Genomic DNA, 21,523 nt, shown 5'->3' on the forward strand with positions numbered 1-21,523 from the left:
AAAACATTTTTTTCAAAAAGTACCGCAAAAGGTATACTCTACCCCACAGGAAATCAGAAAGCATCTGACTTCTATGAGTTAATCGATAATATCTTCGGTATTATGAATAGTACCAAAATAGTACCAACAAGAATAACAAGTACTAAACAAACTAATTTTGTTATTATTAAAGAGGTTTTAAATAGAGATTGAGAAGAAATCAAATTGTGTCACAAACTAAAACCAAATTATTTAATGGTCAAGGGAAACGAGAAACAAAAAGTCGCTCCAGAGAAAACATTTTTTTCAAAAAGTACCGCAAAAGGTATACTCTACCCCACAGGAAATCAGAAAGCATCTGACTTCTATGAGTTAATCGATAATATCTTCGGTATTATGAATAGTACCAAAATAGTACCAACGAGAATAACAAGTACTTAACAAACTAATTTTGTTAAGTACTTGTTAAAGTTATTCTTATTGTATCCTTTGTAACTAATTATTGATTAGATTTTGTGCTAGATTAGCATTCTAGATAAAATATAATAGTATAAAACATCAAAGTATTTGGCATAAAAAGACCTGCTTCCTTTACTCACATTTTTGAAAAATTAAATAACTGTTTTAGGTACTCTGAATAAAGCTATTTTGTGAAAATTAACGTAACAATCTTATATACATATATTTAATTGTAATATAGATATAAGTATAAATTACAAAATTATTTAAAAAATATCTATTATATTGAATCGGAAGAGAATTATAACAATGTAAAATTTACAATTAGGCAAAAAATCAAACGTAGGTTAGCAGAAATGTTGCCATATATGTCATATATGTTTAAACCTATGTCAATGTAAAGTTGTTTTTTGAGTAAATTTAAATAGCTGCTATTATAGTTATCTTAGAAGCAATATAAAAATTCTCTCAGTTAGCACGCAAATAAAGAAATGATTAGAAATAAACGTGCATTAAATAAAAAAAAACTTGCAAATAAAAATAAAAAAAAATAAAAAAAAAAAATAAAAAAAAACCCACGGAACTTAATGTTAAAAGAGTAGCACATTTTATCTATTATTTTAAAATTGAGTAAGCATTATTAAATTTTTTAATGGTTCAGTCTAAAATGCATAAAGCAGTAACATTGCTTCTTCCAAATTATAGCTATCTTTCACACACAGCTCATTTTAAACGCTGGTTCAAAAACGCTAATTTCCAAGCTGTGAATTATATTGGCGCGCTGAGTGTCACCATGCCTACGTCATCACTTCTCACTTTCTGCTTCAGGGGGAAAAGCTCTATGAGCTAGCCCTTCTCTTCTAAGTCCTGTAAAGGGATATTGTAACCAGTATTTCAAATCCTGATAACATCCTATACGCTGTCGGTGGGACCTAGATAGGATGTTCTAAAGATATACTGGGATGTGACATTAAGCACTCAGGAGAATGAGTTTAGGAGGAAACTGGGATATTACGGGATGTCCTGAGGATGTAGTAAGTAGGACTTTAAATCCTAATAACATCCCATACGCTGTCGGTGGGACATAGATAGGATGCTTTTAGGATATAATGGGATGTGTTTAGGAGGTTAGTGGGATATCACGGGATGTCCTGATTTTGTAGTAAGTAGGAGTTCATATCTTAATAACATCCCGTACGCTGTCGATGGGACTTAGTTAGTATGTCCTGAGGATATACTGAGATGTGACATCAAGCACTCGGGAGGAGGTGTTTAGGAGGTTCGAGGGATACTACGGGATGTCCTGAGGATGTGCGCATATCCCGCGAGCAACATCCTCGCGATATCCCAAGGATGTTCTTGTGCTATGTGGATATTTGGCTTTTATTTTCATTTCCAATTGATATACAACCATTTTACTGTCGTACACTACAATTTTCGTCAGATAGAATAATCTTTTAAAAACCTTTAAAAAATATTACTTATATATATATATATATATATATACTATTTTTAATTACATGTTTCAGTTATGTGCTGTAATAACTGAAAAATAATATTTTTAACTACCATAGTTATATGCGAAGAAACTAAATCGCGGGATGCTCATATAAGAATTGCATTAGGAAATTAACATAATTCTGCAGATAGTATAGAAGCGGTCATGTAGAAAAAAACCATCTGCCACACATGCAGGTGTTCCGATTGTGTCTCGCCCAAAAGCGTCTGATCAGAAAGGTTGCCATTCCATCAGCTAAATGAATTCAGGAAAAAGGTACTTCCGCTCTTCAGCAAAATGCGTCTGTGATTTCTTTGTTTTCTTGGCAACAGGAAAACACATAATTTAACTTAATTTTTTTAAGAAAACACATAATTTAACTTAATTTTTTTAACACATTTTGCACGTCCACCAGCGGCTGAGAGGTAAAGTCGCTGAGGACGGTTCAAGGTTCGAATTCAGCGAACGGGCTAGCTGCATGAGCGTTTTCGTCTTTTTCCGCATGTATAACGTGTATACGAGACAGTTCCCTTAGAAAGTTCTTCCACAAAGGCATCCAACCTTAGACAGTTAGCCCTTGATTACCGCAATGAAATAAGTAAGCTTTGCCGTAATCAAATAAGCCAAACCGAAGGCATTTGGCACACCTTAATAAACCTACAACCTAGTGAGGTCACTCATAACTCACTTCTTCGTTCAACACTGCAGTAAATAATAGTGTATTTTCATGCAACTCTCGAATTCAGGAAAAACATTGCTACATAGATTGCATGGCTTTAAGTAGTAAAACTATAAAAAGTGTATAGTAAACCTGTAAAGAGTGCAAGCACATTTCCTTCGTGATTGTGTGATGCAATGGTCAGTATATTCAGTTGTTGATTGGAAGATTTGGGCTAAGTTCCGGTTAAAGCATAATTAACTTTTTAGAATTTCCTGCTGCAAAACTCCTAATTATTGAGTCATTTGAAATTTTTGCAGCAGGAAATCCTTGAACTTCTTAACTCGACAAAGACGTTTTCCTTTTGACATTTGGCTACGTATCGATGTCAGAACGAGTTTGAACAAGATCCAGATATGAAATCAATATTCTCAGAACGATTTTTTTTACTTCTTTCAGTAATGCGAATAATTTTGAGCCATGTATATAATGCCCAATATTAAACAAGTGTTTCAACAAATGTTAGAAAGGGTTTAAAATGTGAAGAACTTGAAGTATTACTAAGTGATAAATGAGCGATTGATACAGCAATTCAAAACTTATAAAAAATTGGTAAAAAATGCTAGTAGTCTGTCACTGAACTGTTAAATTACTATAATTGTCAGATCACCGTGATTCTTTTAGTTCTTTAAAGAAATTGTTTGGTAATGAAAACAGTAGATTTTTATCTCTAAATTTGATTCAATAATGGCATAGAGTTACACTGTATACGACTAACACAAAAAAGAATGCTGCTTTTTATTTAGGAGACGTAATGACAATTAAAATTATTCATGTTACTTATGAAAGCATAAAAGAAAGTAGAGCGAAACTCTATCGCCGCAACCACCTCTGAAAATGACTGGTTACTTAGTGTTTATGAGCTCATAAAATAAACTTCTATGTTGAACATTACTTTTCTAAAACATCCTCAGAAGAAAGGAAAATCATCTCGAACTTTGGATGGTCATCTTGAGAGGCAACGCCATCGAATCGTTAAACGCCATCAAATAATTCATATCTGATTTTTTAAAATTCTTAAAATTAAAAAAATAATGAAGTCAAAATTAAAAAATTATGAAGCCAAAATATTATTAATTAAAAAAATCGAAATGCTTATTCATGGAACAACCCTAGACTTGAGTCGCAAAAATTGGCAAAATTATTATTATATTGTTCATATAAGTTCTGTTTATTGTAATAAGGGAACAAATATTTCTGAATTTCACCGCCATTTAAGATTTTGGCCCAGATATGACACTAATTCTTGAATTTATTATGAGTCATCAGGAGTTGTAGGCTTACACGTGATCTAGTATTGCTATTTTGTCCAATAATCCTAACAGATGTGAAGCGAAATATCGCTATTTCTGAAACAAGGACTCAAAAATAACCTTTTTATTTAAACGGAATTTAGAATATAAATGTACTCCCTTGGGCTACAATATAACCATAACTCGTGGTGATTCAACTAAACAGAACAGTCAGATTTAAGTTAAACGTACTTTATTCCATACTTTAATTGCTTTAACTAAAAATTAAACGTTTCAAATATTCCAAAACGTTTCAAATATTCCAAAAATCATAACGACGAAATGAAAGGGTGTTCGAAGAGTTGACATTTGTGATTTGTGAAGCACTTCTACAGCTCTATAAATGAGGGAAGGAATGCTTAACATATGGAAGAAAAAAAAAAAAAAGTGATAAAGACTTTTCCCCAATCTTTCGATGTTTAGAATTTAGTTTTAAACCTTTGTGTACGCTCTGTGTATGTCTCCAAAAAATTTTTAAAACCTCCTTTATTTAAAAACAAATTAACTAATACATTTGTGGGCATTTATTTAGTTTAACTAGCGGTTAATTTTTAGTTAAAGCAATTTTTCTTTCAGTCTTGTTGTCACCCACGCTTTGCCAGAATGCTAATAAGATAGCTCGCGTACATTCAAACTGAGGTAGAAAAAAGTGCTGTTTAAGCGAAGCTTTTGGACGGTGATTTTAGAGCGTGATATGCCTGCTTGAAGGCCACGTTATTACTTTGAATTATTAGAGAATTTTTTCTGTGGCAATGAGTGCTTCTAGCCATTCAGCTTGTTTCCGCCGGTTTCTCCTCGTCAAAGACTTTTAATTTATCCTGCGCGTTAATTTATTCTGTGAGCTGTTAGGATAATTTAATTACATTTTATTTTAAAATTAATTACTTGATTTTAGTTTTAGTCGCATGTGATCAAAATATTATGGAAATATTTATTTTGGAAATTTACCTTTAGTGTTAATTCAAAAAGGTTTTAAATATGTTTTATATTCAATTAACTTTGTTTCACATTAGATTAAAAATCGCAAGATTAGTTAGTCACTTCTAAACTACGAGAAATTTCGTTTTCGTGCATTGAATTGAAAAATTAATTTTTATTATTGAACACTGTCATGATAAAACACTTTTATTCCTCAAACTGACATTATTGTCAATTATTTCAATATAATTATATTGTCAATCAATTATTTCAAAAAGTAATTTCTTTCATTTTCGACTCACAGTGCTGATAGTATTCTTACTACCTTTACTGGCAATAAAAATAACCAATTGCAAGGGAATGAAAACATTGGAATTGTGTCATATACTCCATGACATTTTACTTACCGTAATTTAAACAAAATGATCCTCACATGTCTGAAATAAATTGCTCATGATCTTTCATTGGTTCCCAGACAAATGCCCACTGGACTAAAGCGCACGCGACAAAAGCCCACAAAAAAAAAAAAAAAAAAAAAAAAAAAAAAAAAAAAAAAAGGCCCGCTATGATAATTGCCTACGCGACAAATGCCCACAGCGATGAAAGCGCACATTGATAAATGCTCAAACTGATAAAAGCCCACATTGATAAAAGCCCACATAGATATAAGCCCACGCTGATAAAAGCACACACTGATAAATGCGCACATAATCAAAAGGGACTTATGGTTTTTATTACTATAAAATGTATTTATAATTTTAATTATAATAAATGGAGTATTCAGATCTGAATTTTAATGTCTCTAATATATGTCTGTTTATATATTTTATCACTACTTTATTTTTTTAATTTATTAGGTTGAAAGCAAACTTTCTGCTCTCTGATTGATTAGCTATAACATTTCGATGATAAATCTGAAATTGCATTTTATTATTTATTTACTTATTTAACTTTGATATGGGTATGTGAAAATGAAAAATATCTTTGTGAAGTTTCTCACGTGCTATTTTTAAGGTAATATGGCTGAGATTAAATATAATTATGTTTCATTATTAAAACAATTAACTTTTTAATTAAAAAACGCTTAAATTTGATTTTCTTCCTTTTTAGTTTTTCCTTTAGTTCCTCTTAGTTCCTTTTTAGTTTGGTAATATTAAAACAGTTAAGCACAATGAAAACTTCTCTAAGAGATATTTTATTCTTTACTTTAGACTGAGCTTATTGTCAAAGTTTAAACATATATCTCATTGAAAGCTTTTTTGAATGCAACAATTATAATTTGGCGATTTTCTAGAAATATTTTCTTTCAGATTTCTGAATAAATTAAAACTGTCAGCTGACACCCTATCAGAAAATGAATTCCAAGTGTAACCTCTTAATCTTTCAACTACATCAATTTGGAATAGTGTTTTTAATTTTCATTTTATTTATTTATTTTTGGGGGGTGGTGGAAAAACTCTTAGAAATCAACATGTCTACAAATTTAAAAAGTACAATCATCGCAATCTATAGTAATAAATATGTAGCATTTCATTAGAGTTTGTGAAGATTACAAAAAAATATTCATATAATAACATCTAATAAAATTTTGTAATTAAATGAATACATACAGTCATCAGATTCAAAGTTCATAGTTTTTAGATGATAAGTATACACATTATATAAATTCATCATTCATTTATAGTATTATGTATAGTAATATAAAATTAGTATTTAATGTTTCAAATTGCATTTTTTTTAATAATTTGTCTTGCATTTACTGTATATTTGTTCAAGACGTATGGATATCAGTTATAAAATATGAAAAATACACAGAAAGCAGCTAATCTTATATAACAGCTTATACAACAGCTAACAAGTGGGAATGAAATTAATTTATGTAAAATCCAAGTTGTCAAAATTTAACTAGATTATTTGAAACCGTGCTTTTAATTCACTATGAAAACAGTACTTGTGATAGCGCACACAAATGTTTTCTTAATCATAATAGAATACGGTACTTTTATCTTTCTCGTTGAAATAAAAGTTCGGCTTTATTTCAACTTTTAATTCTCCATATTAAATTCATTATGTGCAAAATTTTCTGCAGTGTTAAATTAGTCATAAATTATTCTCTGTATATGACGAAAATTTACATACATTTTATATTCCTTATAATTTTGTAGAATTAAAAGCAGCAGTGTGGCCAATATTCTCTTTCACCTCCCTTTGTCGGACTTATACGAGGACATTTCCATTTGAAGCGTAAATATAATAACAAAGTTACACATACATGTATATGTTTATAATTACATTATTTTGATTGACTCTCTTAATTCAGCTGGGGCCCAAAATGAAATGTGTTCCTCTACTTAAATTTATTGTTCAATTATTTGTTATTAATTTAATTTATTTTTTATTTTATCTTTATTCATGAATCTACTTTGTGCAGCTGAAGAAAAAAGAAAAAAATATTCATTTTAATGTAGCTTATATATCGGTGTGGGTTTTGTCAGTGTGGGCTTTTATCAACGTGAGCTTATACCTATGTGGGCTTTTATCAATGTGCGTTTTCATAGGTGTGGGTATTAATCGCGTGGGCAATTATCCCAGTAGGGTCTTTTTTGTGGGCTTTTGTCACGTGCGCTTTCGTCCAGTGGGTTTTGTCTGGTCACCTCTTTTATTATATGTATTGCTGTGTTATTGACAATAAGAGATAAGTATATTTCGTGAACGTATTGAGCAGGAATTTTGAAAATGATTTAAAGTTGTTATTTCCTTTAGTACTTTTGTATTAGAAAAGAAGGAAGGCGTATCTAAAGTATTGATATAAATTTAAAAGGTAACCATATCATAACAATAAATCAAAGTGATTTTTTTTTTGTTTTTGTTTTTTTTTTCTAAACAAACAAAACTTTATTCTCATTTCCATGTTTATGTAAGTTTAGATCATTATTAGGTTCATATAAAAAAAGAAAAAAAAACTCTTTAGCAGAATATGGCAATTCTGAAAATTTCATCAAAAAGATTTTACATTTTACCCAGATATTTACAATAAGCAGATTTGATGTATTTCAATCATAAAGCAAAATTTTACCACTAATTGTACTTACATCATATTTCAGCAACCAAAATGAGATTATTTGGACATCAGCATGTGCTTGTGCTCGGCTCTCCTTTTCATACCACTAGAAAAGTGAAAATATATAAATAAAATATAAATTTTGTGTTTTATTACTGATGGTTAAAACAGTTCAATAATAAGATCAATTGTTTATTTGTTTCATAATTGAATTAAATTAAATAAATATGCTAATAATGAAAATTAATCGATTCTTTGAATAGACGTGCAAGAGTTATCGTATAAAGTATGAAGAATATATTTCAGGACTGACAAGGATAATAAAACAAAGAACAGTTCCTGATTATACGGATAAAACTTTCTCTAATGTCTAAACCTATTAATGAATTTACTTGCTTAAAAATTTCCACCTTATTGCAAAAGGGCCAGATTCCGAATTAGATGAGTTGGAATACTTGAAGACCTGTTTGCTGACTAATGAGTACTGTAGAATTATGGGCTATAGGCGAATTAAACAAATCCAAATTTGAGAAAAGCTCAAGCCAAGTGATGTTGAACAAGGATTTGTCCTTCTAACTGGAATGGGAAAGTATATGCACAGTTCCCGTCACATTAACAAGCAAGCATAATAACCGTTTAAATCGTAAACTTAATCATGTGTTCCTACTGCCAGTAGTTGAAAGCAATATAATCTGAATGCCATTAGGGTTGTGGAATTCAGAGAAAAATTGAGATCAAAGATACAAAAAAAAATAAAGTTTGTCCCATAATTTCAAGTGTATAAAACATTTATTTGAAACGAATAGTAACAACTGACAGATTTAGTTGATAGTGCTAAACAGATTTTTGATGATGGTTTCATAAATCCAAAGATAAGGAAAACGGCTTTTTTCTTCTAGATGCTGCAATACAGCTTTTATCTTGGCGTAAACGGACTTGAAATCCCATTGAAATAAAAGTCAACTAGTATCAAATATTGAGCTTTTTGCAGCCTATATGCTGTCTCGACAATATCGAAGCTGCCGGTCAATGTATTTGATGAAATGATGTAGTGCTTTGAAATTCGTGAGCAAGATGCTTGAAGGTGTAATTTCCACTTAAGGAACTACATTGCATGCTATATAATTTTGTAAAAGAAATATAAATGATTTTTAGAGCTGAGGACTATTACTGTTAGCAATAGCTTATAGCAATGCGTGTGAATATTTAAATTACATTTCGTATAAAGTATTACAATTATATCTCACCTTGGTTTCTTTTATAGCCTCTTTAAGAAGGTAGTCAAAATACTTTTTTTTAGATTCTATTTTATAATCCATCAGTTTTTTCATGTATGTAAATTCTTGAAAAGTACCCGATTTTTTTTGCTTCTTCTTTTTCTGAAAATCCTCATCAGCCGCTTTAAAGCACTGAATTGCAGCTTCGTTTTGTTTTTTAATTTTTGGCAGTAAAGCTTTCATATCTTCGATTTGCCTCCTTTTGGATTTCAAACTAAAAATAGTAGCGTATATTAATAGAAATCATAAGAGCATTTCCTAAAATTTTATTAGTTTTGAAATTAATTAATGAATTTTTAAGAAGATTATAAGGAAGTTTTCATGCAAATTATTAATATAAGGGAACGTTAAAACTGAATGAACGCATATTTTTAAAACAGTAGTGCCATTACAAATTTCTTAGTGTTGAAAAACTATCATATGATAATGACTCACATTTAACAATCTCAGAAGTTTATCACGATGGGTTCCTGCATAGCTTTAGTGCTTCAGCTCAATTTGAGCTTCATTTACAAGCCGCTTTGTTACAGACCCTATCTAAATAGTCCCTTTCCGGATCCTATCTATAGTCTCACTTTATAGTCCCTTCCCGGAATACTTCTGGAAAAGGAGATTTGTTTCCTTTTTTATGTGTGCGGTGAGGCTGGATCCCTAAATCATTGCATAACAACCTGCCCACTCATAGAGGCGTGGCACATGTATTTGTCAGACACTGTCATCTCTTTATGCTGTTCCTTTTTAAGCAGACGGCAGTCTTTAAGAAATATAATGAAAAAACTAGAGGCACTAGGGTGGGACCACTGTCATTCTGGGGGGCATTAATATGCTCCTGTGTATTTAAAATGGCATAGAGTGAATAGTATATGCACTGTATGTAGTACTACTGCACACATTGACTGTAGCTCTGTTCGTAACGAAACACAATGACTGTAGTATTGATGACACAGTAATGACAGCAGAACTGACTGCAATGTGTAAGTAGTACTGAGAACTATATACAGTAGTACACGTCAAGTCCAGTATGGTGTAATATACAAATAGCTAGTACCCTTAATATAATGTTTGACAGGCAATGTAAAATATATTTAATGAATATCATATATATCAAATTTAGTATGTTGTAACAATCAGTATAGCATTATGTATTTTATGTTTAATGTATTGCAACAGTAATTTTTATTACGAAGTAATTTTAATAATTTTGTATAATGTTTTGCTATTTCGTATAATCTGTATCATGTGCTTAATTTGTTGTTATGATAACTAATGTATTATATGTGTTAGATGTTCGTTTGAATTTATTAAATACTAATGTCAATGACTATGTAGAATGCAAATTCAACAAACTCCCAATGCGGCCTTTATGCTGCTCTAGACAATTGCCATATCCGGACATCATCCAATAAGTCTATGTAAGCCGCTTGGGTGTCTGGATCTGCTCTCACCTGCATACTTTTAGTATACAATACTCGACCCTTATTGAACACATTGTTTAATTAATTTAGCCACGTTTTAAGCTCAGTTCAAAGAACCAAAACGGATACATACTAGTCAATAGAAAAGCCACTGTTTATTAAACTTAAATTGTCAAAAAGACTGATTCTTCAGTGCCAGAATATCTTACTCGCATCTATCAAAGCTTTTCATTCATTTATTCATTCATTGTGGACCATTCATTCGTATTGTGGACCATGGCTTTATCATTTAGATATGCACTATTTGAATAAAATGGGTTTGACCGAACATGTCCTACCTCTCGGTCCCTGTGCTTGTGAGACACTGTTTTGAGAAGCGAAGAATTTCCTTCCCTTAAGGTCAAGCAGAGCAATCCTTTTCAGACATTATAAATGAGTGAGGGCTCTTTCTATTTGTACCAGCTAATAGGAAATGGAAATACAACTTCTTTATTCCAGCTTTTATGGTTTTTCACGTCCAAAATCTTCCCTTTAGAACAGACACATTGTTCACACAGAGTTGTAAAAAAATATCATGAAATGCTTCCAAAAATTACCATACATTACGAGTTTTTGAATGGAAATGATTTGGTAATTGCAAACTGATGGAAAAGGAAAGAATTCGTCATGCTAATCAGGGAGCATTGGTCAGGCTCGTAATCAATAACAGGCAGATCGACTAAACAGGAAAAGGGTAATCTTTCTATCCTTTTCCTGAAACCTAACTACTGAAATTTGAATAAATCATTGGAAGAAAATTTTTTTAATTAGTTGTGAACTTTGTAACATTGCCAAACGAAATGATTTCTGCTTGAAAGAAAATAAACTGTTAAAAGCTTATAAGGTATTTCTCCCGCCTTCCTAGCGTGCCTTCGTGATGTAGTGGTTCTGCAAGCTGGGCCTGTACTCCCGGAGGTACGTGGTTCGATTCCCGGAGACGGCGATTGCTCATTTTTTATCTTGCCTGCTTCTAAAAAATACCTAATGTCTTTACAAGTGGCGCTAGAACTAAAAGGGTGCTGGATGATGATTCTCCTCACCCAGGACTTGGCGATTGGGTCTCCTAAAAACCCCCGTCGCCCTTTAAAAGGGGGGAATATATAAGGTATTTTTCCCGCCTTCACTGCGTGCCTTTGTTGTGTAGTGGTTCTGCACGCTCGGCCGGTATTCTAGAGGTCCGTCCGTGGTTCGATTCTCGGCGAAGGCGATTGCTCATTTTTCATCTTGCCTGCTTCCAAAAAATACCTAATGTCTCTACAAGCTTTTAATGTTTTTGTAATTGCAGCCAGAGAAAATCTGAATTTAAACTGTGAATTTCACAAATATTATTGTGTAGTTTACTTAAAACAAGAATTATAATGAATGAAGAGCTAATAAAAAATTAAGGAATGTCTCAAGGAAGCGCAAGAAAGAGAGAAAATCGAGAAACGTTGAAACTGCTTTTCTAGAATGGGTTTCTAGCTACCATATAGCTAAAAAAATGTTTCTAGGTTTAGAACTTCTTAACTGATTCAGTAAATGCTAGGCGAAAACTTTATATTGACATATGGCTCACATGTTGGAGAAGGTGAAATAAGTGAAATCCAACACTATCCGTCAAAAATTGCATGGCGAAAAGGAAGAAGGGGATCACCATGCTGCTGGCAACTGAATACAAATCGCTTTATTTGGACTGCTAAATGAATACAAGTCACACGAAATCTTTAATACAGACGAAACTAGATTGAGCTGCAGAATATTAATAGAGCACACAATATTTAAAAGTAAAACAGAAGTTGGTTTAAGGAACTAAAGGATGATGCTACTGTGTTATAAACTATGCTTATGTTACTGTGCAATACGGACCCAAAAAATTATGAATTCAGCACTTGTTATTGACACAAACAGATAACTTCGATGTTTAAAAGCAGTCAAGAATTTATTTCTAACTTACCATAAGCAACAAGAAGTCATGGATGACAAAGAGTATTTTCCTGATTTTCGTTTTAGTTGGAACGGCAAACTAAGAAGTGAAAAAATAGCTTTAAATCATTCGAAGAGACTCTTTTTTTTTTAATTTGTTGCAACCGAATCTGTAACGCATCTACATGACAAGCGAAAAGACATACGTCTGAACGAAAACAATAAATTGTTTAATGTTCTTGGTAATTGCAACCAGAGAAAAACTACATTTTAATTAGGAATTTTCCCAGCAACATTGTGCAGTCTACTTAAACGAAAAATTATAATAAATGAAAAGGTAACAAAAAATGCAAATATTTCAAGGAAGCTAAACAAAATCGAGAGATTTACGAGATGGTAGGGCCTTTTTATTCTCAAAACCAGGATTTATTGCTGACGAAAACAGGAAAACTCGATGTTTCAAAGCTGCTAAAAATAAACTTCTAACTCACCAACCATACTTGTAGCAACAAGAACTCGTAGATGACAAATAGTACTTTTATTAATTTTATTTTTAGCAATTATTTATATTACATTAATTATTTATATTCATTAGATAACTGCGCAGCACACGCACCCCTAATCTCTTTCTGAAAATCAATAATATCGCTTTCTGCAAATACAACTTCTAACATTAAACCCTTTATTTTAGGGTATTATAAAAATTTCAAATGTCATTACTGAAAAATATTCAATAAAAGATGAACAGAACTGAATTTTATGAAAGCGCAAGCACTTCGAAATAATTTTAGTTAAAATAATACGCAGAACAAATATTAATTTAGAAGTCAAACAACAAAAATAAGCGTTACATTTGCAAATTTTCACAGGACTAGTTTCGATGATTTTACCGAACTATCCTCCTCAGCTACCAAAGTGCAAATGAACGAGATAAGATATAGTGAAAAGTCACTATATCTATCTTTCCACTATATCTTATCTCTTTCATTTGCACTTTAACAACTGAGGTTGATGGTTGGTAAAACCATCGAAACTAGTCCCGTGAAAATTTGCAAATTTTTGCAAACTGATTTTTGTTGGACATCTAAATTAACACTTCAAAGTATATAAGTCAATATTTTTGTTAGAAGCCATGCATAGTACAATAATGCAGCTTGTCAGTCTCTTAAAATAAGTTAAAACTGTTTTCAGAAATGTGACGTTTATGTAGAAGAAGCTTCAGAGGAATTTCAAACTATAGCTAATGTTTCAGGCATCTGTGAAGGAAGTTATGAGGATTCATTTTTGGAATATGTTGTGTTAATTCACAAAAATATTAATACAAGTTGTGTAAACACTGATTAGGAAAGTGTTAAAAGAACTGCAAAAAGCAAAAGTAATGATATGCCATCCTCCACTGAATCTAAAAAAGCACTGAAAATTCTGAGAAAAATTCTTGAACTGAAAAGTGCAAAAACACTATCAATAGCTTTACGAGATTAATACAATTGAAAAACTGCTGTCGAACAATGTGAAACAAAAACAGCTAGAGTAGCTGTTTGTTAGAGAGAAATTTCATTTAGAATATAATTATAAAAATATTTTTGGAAATTATAAAAAACTTTATACGCAATTTTTAAATTCATTTAAATATTTTTGGAAAGTTTTTTAATTGAATTTAAAAATTGCATATATAGTTTAATTTTAGTATTAATTTTTTACTATTATTTTTAGATTAACTAGCGAATTATTTGCTAGTTATTATTTACTTGAAAAACATAAAACTCTCCGTCTATTAAATTCAGCTGCTTGATAAATTCAAACACGTGTAGAATGTAGGGGATTTTAATACGCGGCGAGTACTGTATTTATGAATCACGTAGTGCATTTAGCCATTGTTTATAAAAAAGCAGTGCTATGCACATTTTCTCAAAATTATTGCTTGTATCTATTATAATCTGTTAATCCCCCGATTAACTCAAGGATTATCTAAAGATTTCCAGTTCATTATTATTTCCATTAAAGCACACATGTTTACATACATAAACTAATTACTTTACCATTACTGAACTTATTTTTCGAACTGTCTAATTTTCAGAATTATTAAATGAGCTCTCAAGTATGTAAAAGTGGGAGATGACAGAATTTGCAACCCACGAGTTTGCGAAAATATAAATAGTTGTCTTAGCGTTGAAATCAACGCCTTAGAATTCGTGTCGATGTACTAATACTTACGCACGTGTATATATAAAAGAAATATATTGATTTCTTGTAAGAACTACTAAAGCATTCAAAGCACATCTAAATTATTTGGCTTGTAAATCAGCAATTATTTAAGTAAAAATATATTACCGTAAGGTTTTGTAAATATTTAAATCCTTTATGATTGTTTGGTTATTTAATTATTTGTTGCCTCTTAAAGTGATGATTTTAGGATTAATGTTGTGTTTAATCCCCGTAATATTGTATTGGCACGTTGTTTGGGGCCATGGTTTTTCACATAACTATTTATTTCTTATACAGAGTTGGAAATAGAGTCAGTTTGAATGCCTAGCAGGCATTAGAATGCATGTAGTCATCAGACTTATACAGAGTTGTAGATCTTTCAGTTATGAGTCCAACAACGTTTATATTGTAAGAACAGCTCCAACAGAACGTGAGACATGGGCTAATGCGCCCTGACGGACTTTGGCCAGATCCGACAATTCTTCACCAACCAGGCGATATTCTGGAAAATTCAGGGAAAACGTATTTTCGAAAGCCTAAGACCAGTTGTTTTCGATACTTCAGAACCCCTGCTGGACTGCATGCTTTTTCCTTTTCCTTGAGCTAATTGCAGCTATTTATTGTTCTGTGAGTCCTGAATTTTTATAATTAAATTGTCAACTTCTTCTTGCTTATCTGGAGAGATTATCAGCAAATCTGTAGCTCCCAATCGTATTTAAAACCTACATGCACAAACAGTTAAACGAATACACTAATCTGAAGGTATCCACTTGAGCTTAATTCAAATCTCTGATAGATTTGAGTTACTGAAAATGTCAGCTGTTCTTTTAAAGAACTTTACTCGTGCTTCAGTTAACTTCATACAGAACTAGCTCAGTGGTGGTGTAAAATATTATCCTTCTGGTTATTAAGTTCAGATCTCCTCTAAATGAAACATCTTAATAATACATATCTTATTCCTTCATACTACTTCAATTTATGCAAGAAAGTGACTCAGAGAAATTAGAAATGATAGAACAGGAAAATAAAAAATTAACAGATATCACATAATGTCTCGTCCGGCACAAATGAAATTTTTAAACTAGACTCTTGACGCATATCCTGCTTTCAATTACGGGACATCCGCTTCCTAAAACTTTGTGAAGTCCGCAATAAATAAATTGAAGCAATGTGGCCTGCACCAAAGAATCTCTAAGGAGAGATCTGCAGGTAAAGAATCCCTTAGAGATTCTTTGCCTGCACGTCTTCATCGTGACTAATGCTCTGGGGTGTTTGTTTCGAACTGTCTGACTCAAAATTGTCGTTGGTTTCAATCAAAAAGAAACATAGTTCTCAGTTCGAATATTGTTTTATTTATGTAAATTTAAATTCAGTTTGTTCTTTTATTATATACAGTATATGTAAATGAAATCAGCGTGAAATGTAGAGGATTAATTGAAATTAAAGTGTGAAATATTCGGTTTATTTGCTTACATTTCTTTACATTTTGTTATAAACTAACTCGATACTATTAAAATTATGCAAACATTTGTGATTATTTATTTTTATTTGTTAATATTTTGTTTGTTTATTTATTTATTTTGTATCTGAGTACGGTACTCTCAAAATTTACATAAATATTTGCGTTTATGTAATTGTATTTCTTTGTATCAGCTGTATATTAGTTTCTGTATAATTTGTGTTACTATATATTTGTTTTTGCGTATTTAGTGCTAAGTCAAGTATTTGTTTTGCATAAGTTTATTGTAATTTTTAATTGCAGGCATGTGTTGTATTTTTGTTTTCGAGTGCTTTATTTGTAGCATTTGTAATTCGGTGTTTAAATTATGAAAATAGTTTTAGAAGAATTCGAGGTATAGACTATTGACCCCTAGCAGGCCCTGATGGCCACCAAGACTGTAGAGTGGTTAAGGGAGCCCAGTGCGTAAACGAAGGGCCCGAGTTAGAATCCCGGAGAAGGCATGGATGTTTATAAATATATAGAGTCTTTGCGACAGGGGGGCACTCTAAATACATGGTAAGCCGACAGTCTTTTCGTGTTTTTTGGTGTTACTCTCCCTGAAAATTGGGGTGGAAATAGAAGTCCAACCTCATTGAGGCTCTGCCAGCTAATCTTCCATGAAGTATGGACTCAATAACAACAGGCCCTGATTGCAAACAGTTGTTCCCAAGCTGATGAAATTTTGGAAGTTTCCATAAAACGTATTTTCGAGACCGCAGTCTAAATTTTTTCTGGAATGTTCTGGTGATATGTTCTCTTTTCGCATCAGCTGATAATGTACAATATTAACTTGTGAAAGGCTTCAGTTTATTAAAAATCAATTTGCTTAGAAGTGTGAAAGGCTGTTGTGCGATTGAGTCAAGCTAATTATTCACATTGACACCAGAGTAATGTTTCACTAATTTTTAACCTTTGCCCACAAAGCGATTTTCTGATCTTGTATATTCGTCCTACATTAAGCAGTCGTTTTGCCCCAAAGCAAAACACTCGAGAGCTATCTGCCTATGGGATGCCTTCGAGGTAAACTTTATAAAGAAAGCAGGTTTGCATTCACATTACACATCATTAACGTCTAATGGTTTTACTTCAGCTAAAACTAGCTATAATTTTCTTCATTCGTAAAAATTCACGTAGCTGAAGGCCGTAATAGCGTTCTTCTTTTCAGTATTTCTTCTCAGTCCATCTGATTAACATATCATCAACAGAAAATCAGGTAACTGAAAAAATTAATATCACATTCTCACAAAAATTTCACAAAATGCACACTGCTGAATGAAATCCCATTCATAAACCATGGATAATATTTCAAGAAATAAGCATACAAATAATAATAATAATAAGTGTTCTTGATTTATCTTGGTTTTGTACGTCAGCAAGTTAGCGGAAATAATAATAAGAATTTCTTGGTTTATCTTGTTTTTGTGTATCAGCAAATTAGGAAAAATCCCAAACTATTAAGCCATTATTATAAACGATATATTTTATTTCATTTTCCTTTCGACTCAAGCTTTTACTTACATCACTTCAGTTTTCTTTTGACGTAAAAGAGGAATATGAGTAAAATTGCTTGAAGATACCTAAAATACCTAAGTGTGACGTAAGTGATGCGCAAATGTTAATTTATACACAATTTATTTGAGAAACTATTACAGTTCTACATAAGGGTTGCCTACATATGTACTTCTTTGAACAATTGTAACACATTTCTAATGATATTTAGACCTACATTATTCTAACAATTCTTAGAACTATGACAAAATTGATCCAGAAATATATATGTATGTAATCATTGCATGGAATTCAGAGTCAGCATGAAAGAAAAAATTATGACATAAAATATTGTTAAAACAATTGTTATTGGCTACGGCACTGCAAAAGATTGATTAAAGAACATAACGATCAAACAAACAAAACAAAACAAAACAGAAAAAAATACTACTATAATTTGTTAATACCATTAAATGAAATAAAAATACATTATAAAATAAATTTAATGAATATGCTTTACTAAATGAAGGAAAATATTGTGTAACTGCATAAAACAACTGTATAATTGTACAAAATTAATAAAATAATATAAAAAATTAATGTAATATAAAACAATATGGCAAAAAGAAACAAATAAAAGAACAAATTTTACATTTCCTGGCGTTTCTCAAATGCCGTATTGGTTCTTTCGTAGTTTCTGACAGCTTCTTTGAGAGCGTCATAAGTATTCAGATCGGATAGCTCTAATATAATTCTTCCCAATATTTCCTCAATCTCATAACTGTTAAAAACAACAAAATATATTTTGAATGTAAGAGGGGATGTATTTCGAGACGTATTATAAGCAGTTTAAACAATTCCTCGTTGGGCACACTTTACTAATTCCTATAAAATGCCATATTAGTTAAATATAAAATTAATAAAGATATATCATAAAATAACTTCTTATGTAAAACTCATAGAATAATTAATGAACTAGAAAAATAATTAACCATACAGTTTAATGAAAAAGAATAATAATTAAATAATCCTCTTTGCAAAATCGTCTATAATTTTATATCACGAAGCGAATAAAATGACCTTGCGACGCCCTTGATAAATTTACAAGTTAATGGCTTAAATTTTTGACAAAGCAATTCAATTATTAGATTTCGTTATTTAGTCTCCTATTATTATTCGTGATTTTAAAATTTTGTAAAGACAATTATTTAATGTCTTGTTTCCGATAAACTATATGATGAATTAATTTTCTACGTTTATTAATTACTTTATAAGTTTCAAATAAAAGCTTATTTTGAAGGAAATGTTTAAAAATTTTTTCTTCAACTTTTTAAACTTAATGGCCCATTATTAATCAGACTATTCAACTAAAAAATCATTTTTCAAAAATGAATAACACTGTTTTACATCCAGTAGTTCTTTTAAGTTAAATGCCCGAAGGGAAAAAAAAAAAAAAAAAAAAAAAAAGAACTATGATGTTACCAAAAAATGAGATATTACATTAATATCATCTCATGTAAACAAAATATCATTTGAAAGAATTTTTTCTCGCTTTATTTGATGTTGCAAACAGTAAAATTATAAGATTTTTAGTTTGTTCTTTAAAAGTAAATATGTGCGAAAAATTGTTTCACATTAAATGGAAAAAAAAAAAAAAAAAAAAAACTGACGCGGAAACCACATGACTTCCTTGTACGGAATATTAAATTATACGCATTTTTTGCTGCATTTCATTTAAATTTATTTATTCGAATTTCATTAGAGATATATTTGTCATTCAATTAATTCAGTTCTCACTTCGCGGCAAGGCAAAAATACATAAAACCTCAAAATATCTTCATTAAAAATTGAAAGATATAGGAAAACATAAAACATCAAATGCAGTTAAAACAATTTAAAAAAATTACAATTAAAATTAGAGTTTGTAAGCAGAAACAAGCAATTCGGCCAGCAGGCAAGAAGGCAGATTTTTCGGTGCACAAAATTAAAAGTTCCCACTCCACAAAAAAAGACAATCAAGGTGCAGAAAATGACTTGATTCAGTATTCTGCTGAGTTTCAAATGCAAACAAATTTTGGCTGCTATGGTAAGAAAAATCAAGCATTTAAATTATTGATAATTCTACAACTATTGAATGCAGATTAACTAAAGACATAAAAACCTTAACAGAAATATAACAACATAATTCCATTATTTTTAAAGCAAAAAATGCACAATTTATTAACATATAAGAATAAAATCTGAGATCACTGAGATGAGTAACAGAGTGTATATAATATATATATATATATATTTATATACGTTTGGTGCCGCCGATTCAAACAAAAAGTGAGGTGCACAACTACATGTTATAGCAGACCTATATGCAAAATTTCAAAGCTCTGAGGCTACTCGTTTTTGAGTTATGCGAGATACATACGTACATATGTACGTACGTGCAGATGCTACAAAAAAAATCTCTTCTGAATCCATTTTAAATTAGTTTTATAATTCGTTTGGAGAAAAAGAGTCCTTTATTCTGTCCTTACTTACAGATTTCACGCAAAAATATCGTTAAATTGCATTCGATAACGGTCAAAATGTATATTATACTTGAAATATGATTGTTCGTGATTACAATACTTCCTTTACCTCGCACAAGGAAGTAAAAAGTCAAACTCGAATTTAAAAAAAAAAAAAAAAAAATCGCTTCATTACATTTTGTTATCATAAAAACTCTGGAGAGTGTCCTAATTAAGGTTTTTAAAATATCTATAAAAATCAAAAAAAGAAGAAAAAGGGAAAGAAATAACATATTAACATTTATAAAATAACAGAAGGGTCTTATAGCAAGCTTAATTTCTTTCCAAGTAACTCTTTCTCACAACGGGATATCTACATGAAAGCAACAAAAACAGTGTGACGTACAGTGGCTCACATTTGTTTTCGGACACTTGTATTTTTGAAATGCATCTGCACAGATCTTGCACTAAATATTGAAACAAAGATTTCAAATTCTTTTCTTAATGTGTTCTTTTTTCTCTGCTTTAAACCTTGCTTGTTGCAAAATAAATGTTATGAAAATATTTTTTCATGAAATAATTTATTCAGAAAGTGTTAGTTAATGATTCACATAATAGTTCGAACATTCAAAAGTTTGTTGAAATATTTCGGTGGACGGTGTTCTTTGTCATATTTGTTTTTATTTTAAATAATAATGTATCACAAGAATTGTCGTCTGCATTTGGAAATTATCACTTGTTTAGAAAAATATAGGAACATTTGCATATCTGAAGAGAATATGGCAAAAGACACTAGAAATTAACGACTATTTCTGTTAGAAATTTAATTATTCGTTATTTTAAAGATGGCAAGTATTCTAAATATCCTAAAAAAATCCGATGTAAAGAGTTTAACTATCTTGGGTACATTAAAAGATGCAAATAGCTTGGGCCTGTTGAAAATGCACTCAAGTCTAAACCAAATTCCAAACTAATGCTAGGGAATCGGAGATTTATTGTATAAGAAAAATCAAAGAAGATTCAAATATTAGTGCTGTAAGACTTGCTGTGAATTTAAAGAATAGTATGCAATACAATTTAACCCTAAAATTGTTAGAAAATTTATTAGGGCATATAGATATAATGGGTAATCAGCAAGAAGGAAATTCTTCCTCAACAAGAAAAAAATGAAAGTACGGCTGGCATTCGCAAAATCCGTGGTAAACAAATATTTATCACATTGGAATAACATTATATTTGCAGGGGAGTCAAAATTTAATAGATTTGGGTT

General features: G+C 30.9%; 1 protein-coding gene across 1 annotated transcript in view; it reads right to left on the reverse strand.

Moving 5' to 3' along the window:
* LOC118192575 (dynein regulatory complex protein 9-like) overlaps nt 1-21,523 on the reverse strand; it is a 124,739-nt gene that overhangs the window by 23,232 nt on the left and 79,984 nt on the right. Inside the window, exons 3-5 of the mRNA XM_085812389.1 lie at nt 18,405-18,533; nt 9,173-9,416; nt 7,957-8,031 (exon numbers count right to left, since the gene is read on the reverse strand). Of these exons, the coding sequence (XP_085668515.1) occupies nt 7,957-8,031; nt 9,173-9,416; nt 18,405-18,533 (448 nt within the window). The remainder of the gene's footprint in view (nt 1-7,956; nt 8,032-9,172; nt 9,417-18,404; nt 18,534-21,523) is intronic.

The sequence above is a fragment of the Stegodyphus dumicola genome, chromosome 3 (genome assembly GCF_044657685.1).
Source record: "Stegodyphus dumicola isolate Sdum_Otavi_A_Nest chromosome 3, ASM4465768v1".
Classification (NCBI taxonomy): Eukaryota; Metazoa; Arthropoda; class Arachnida; order Araneae; family Eresidae; genus Stegodyphus; species Stegodyphus dumicola.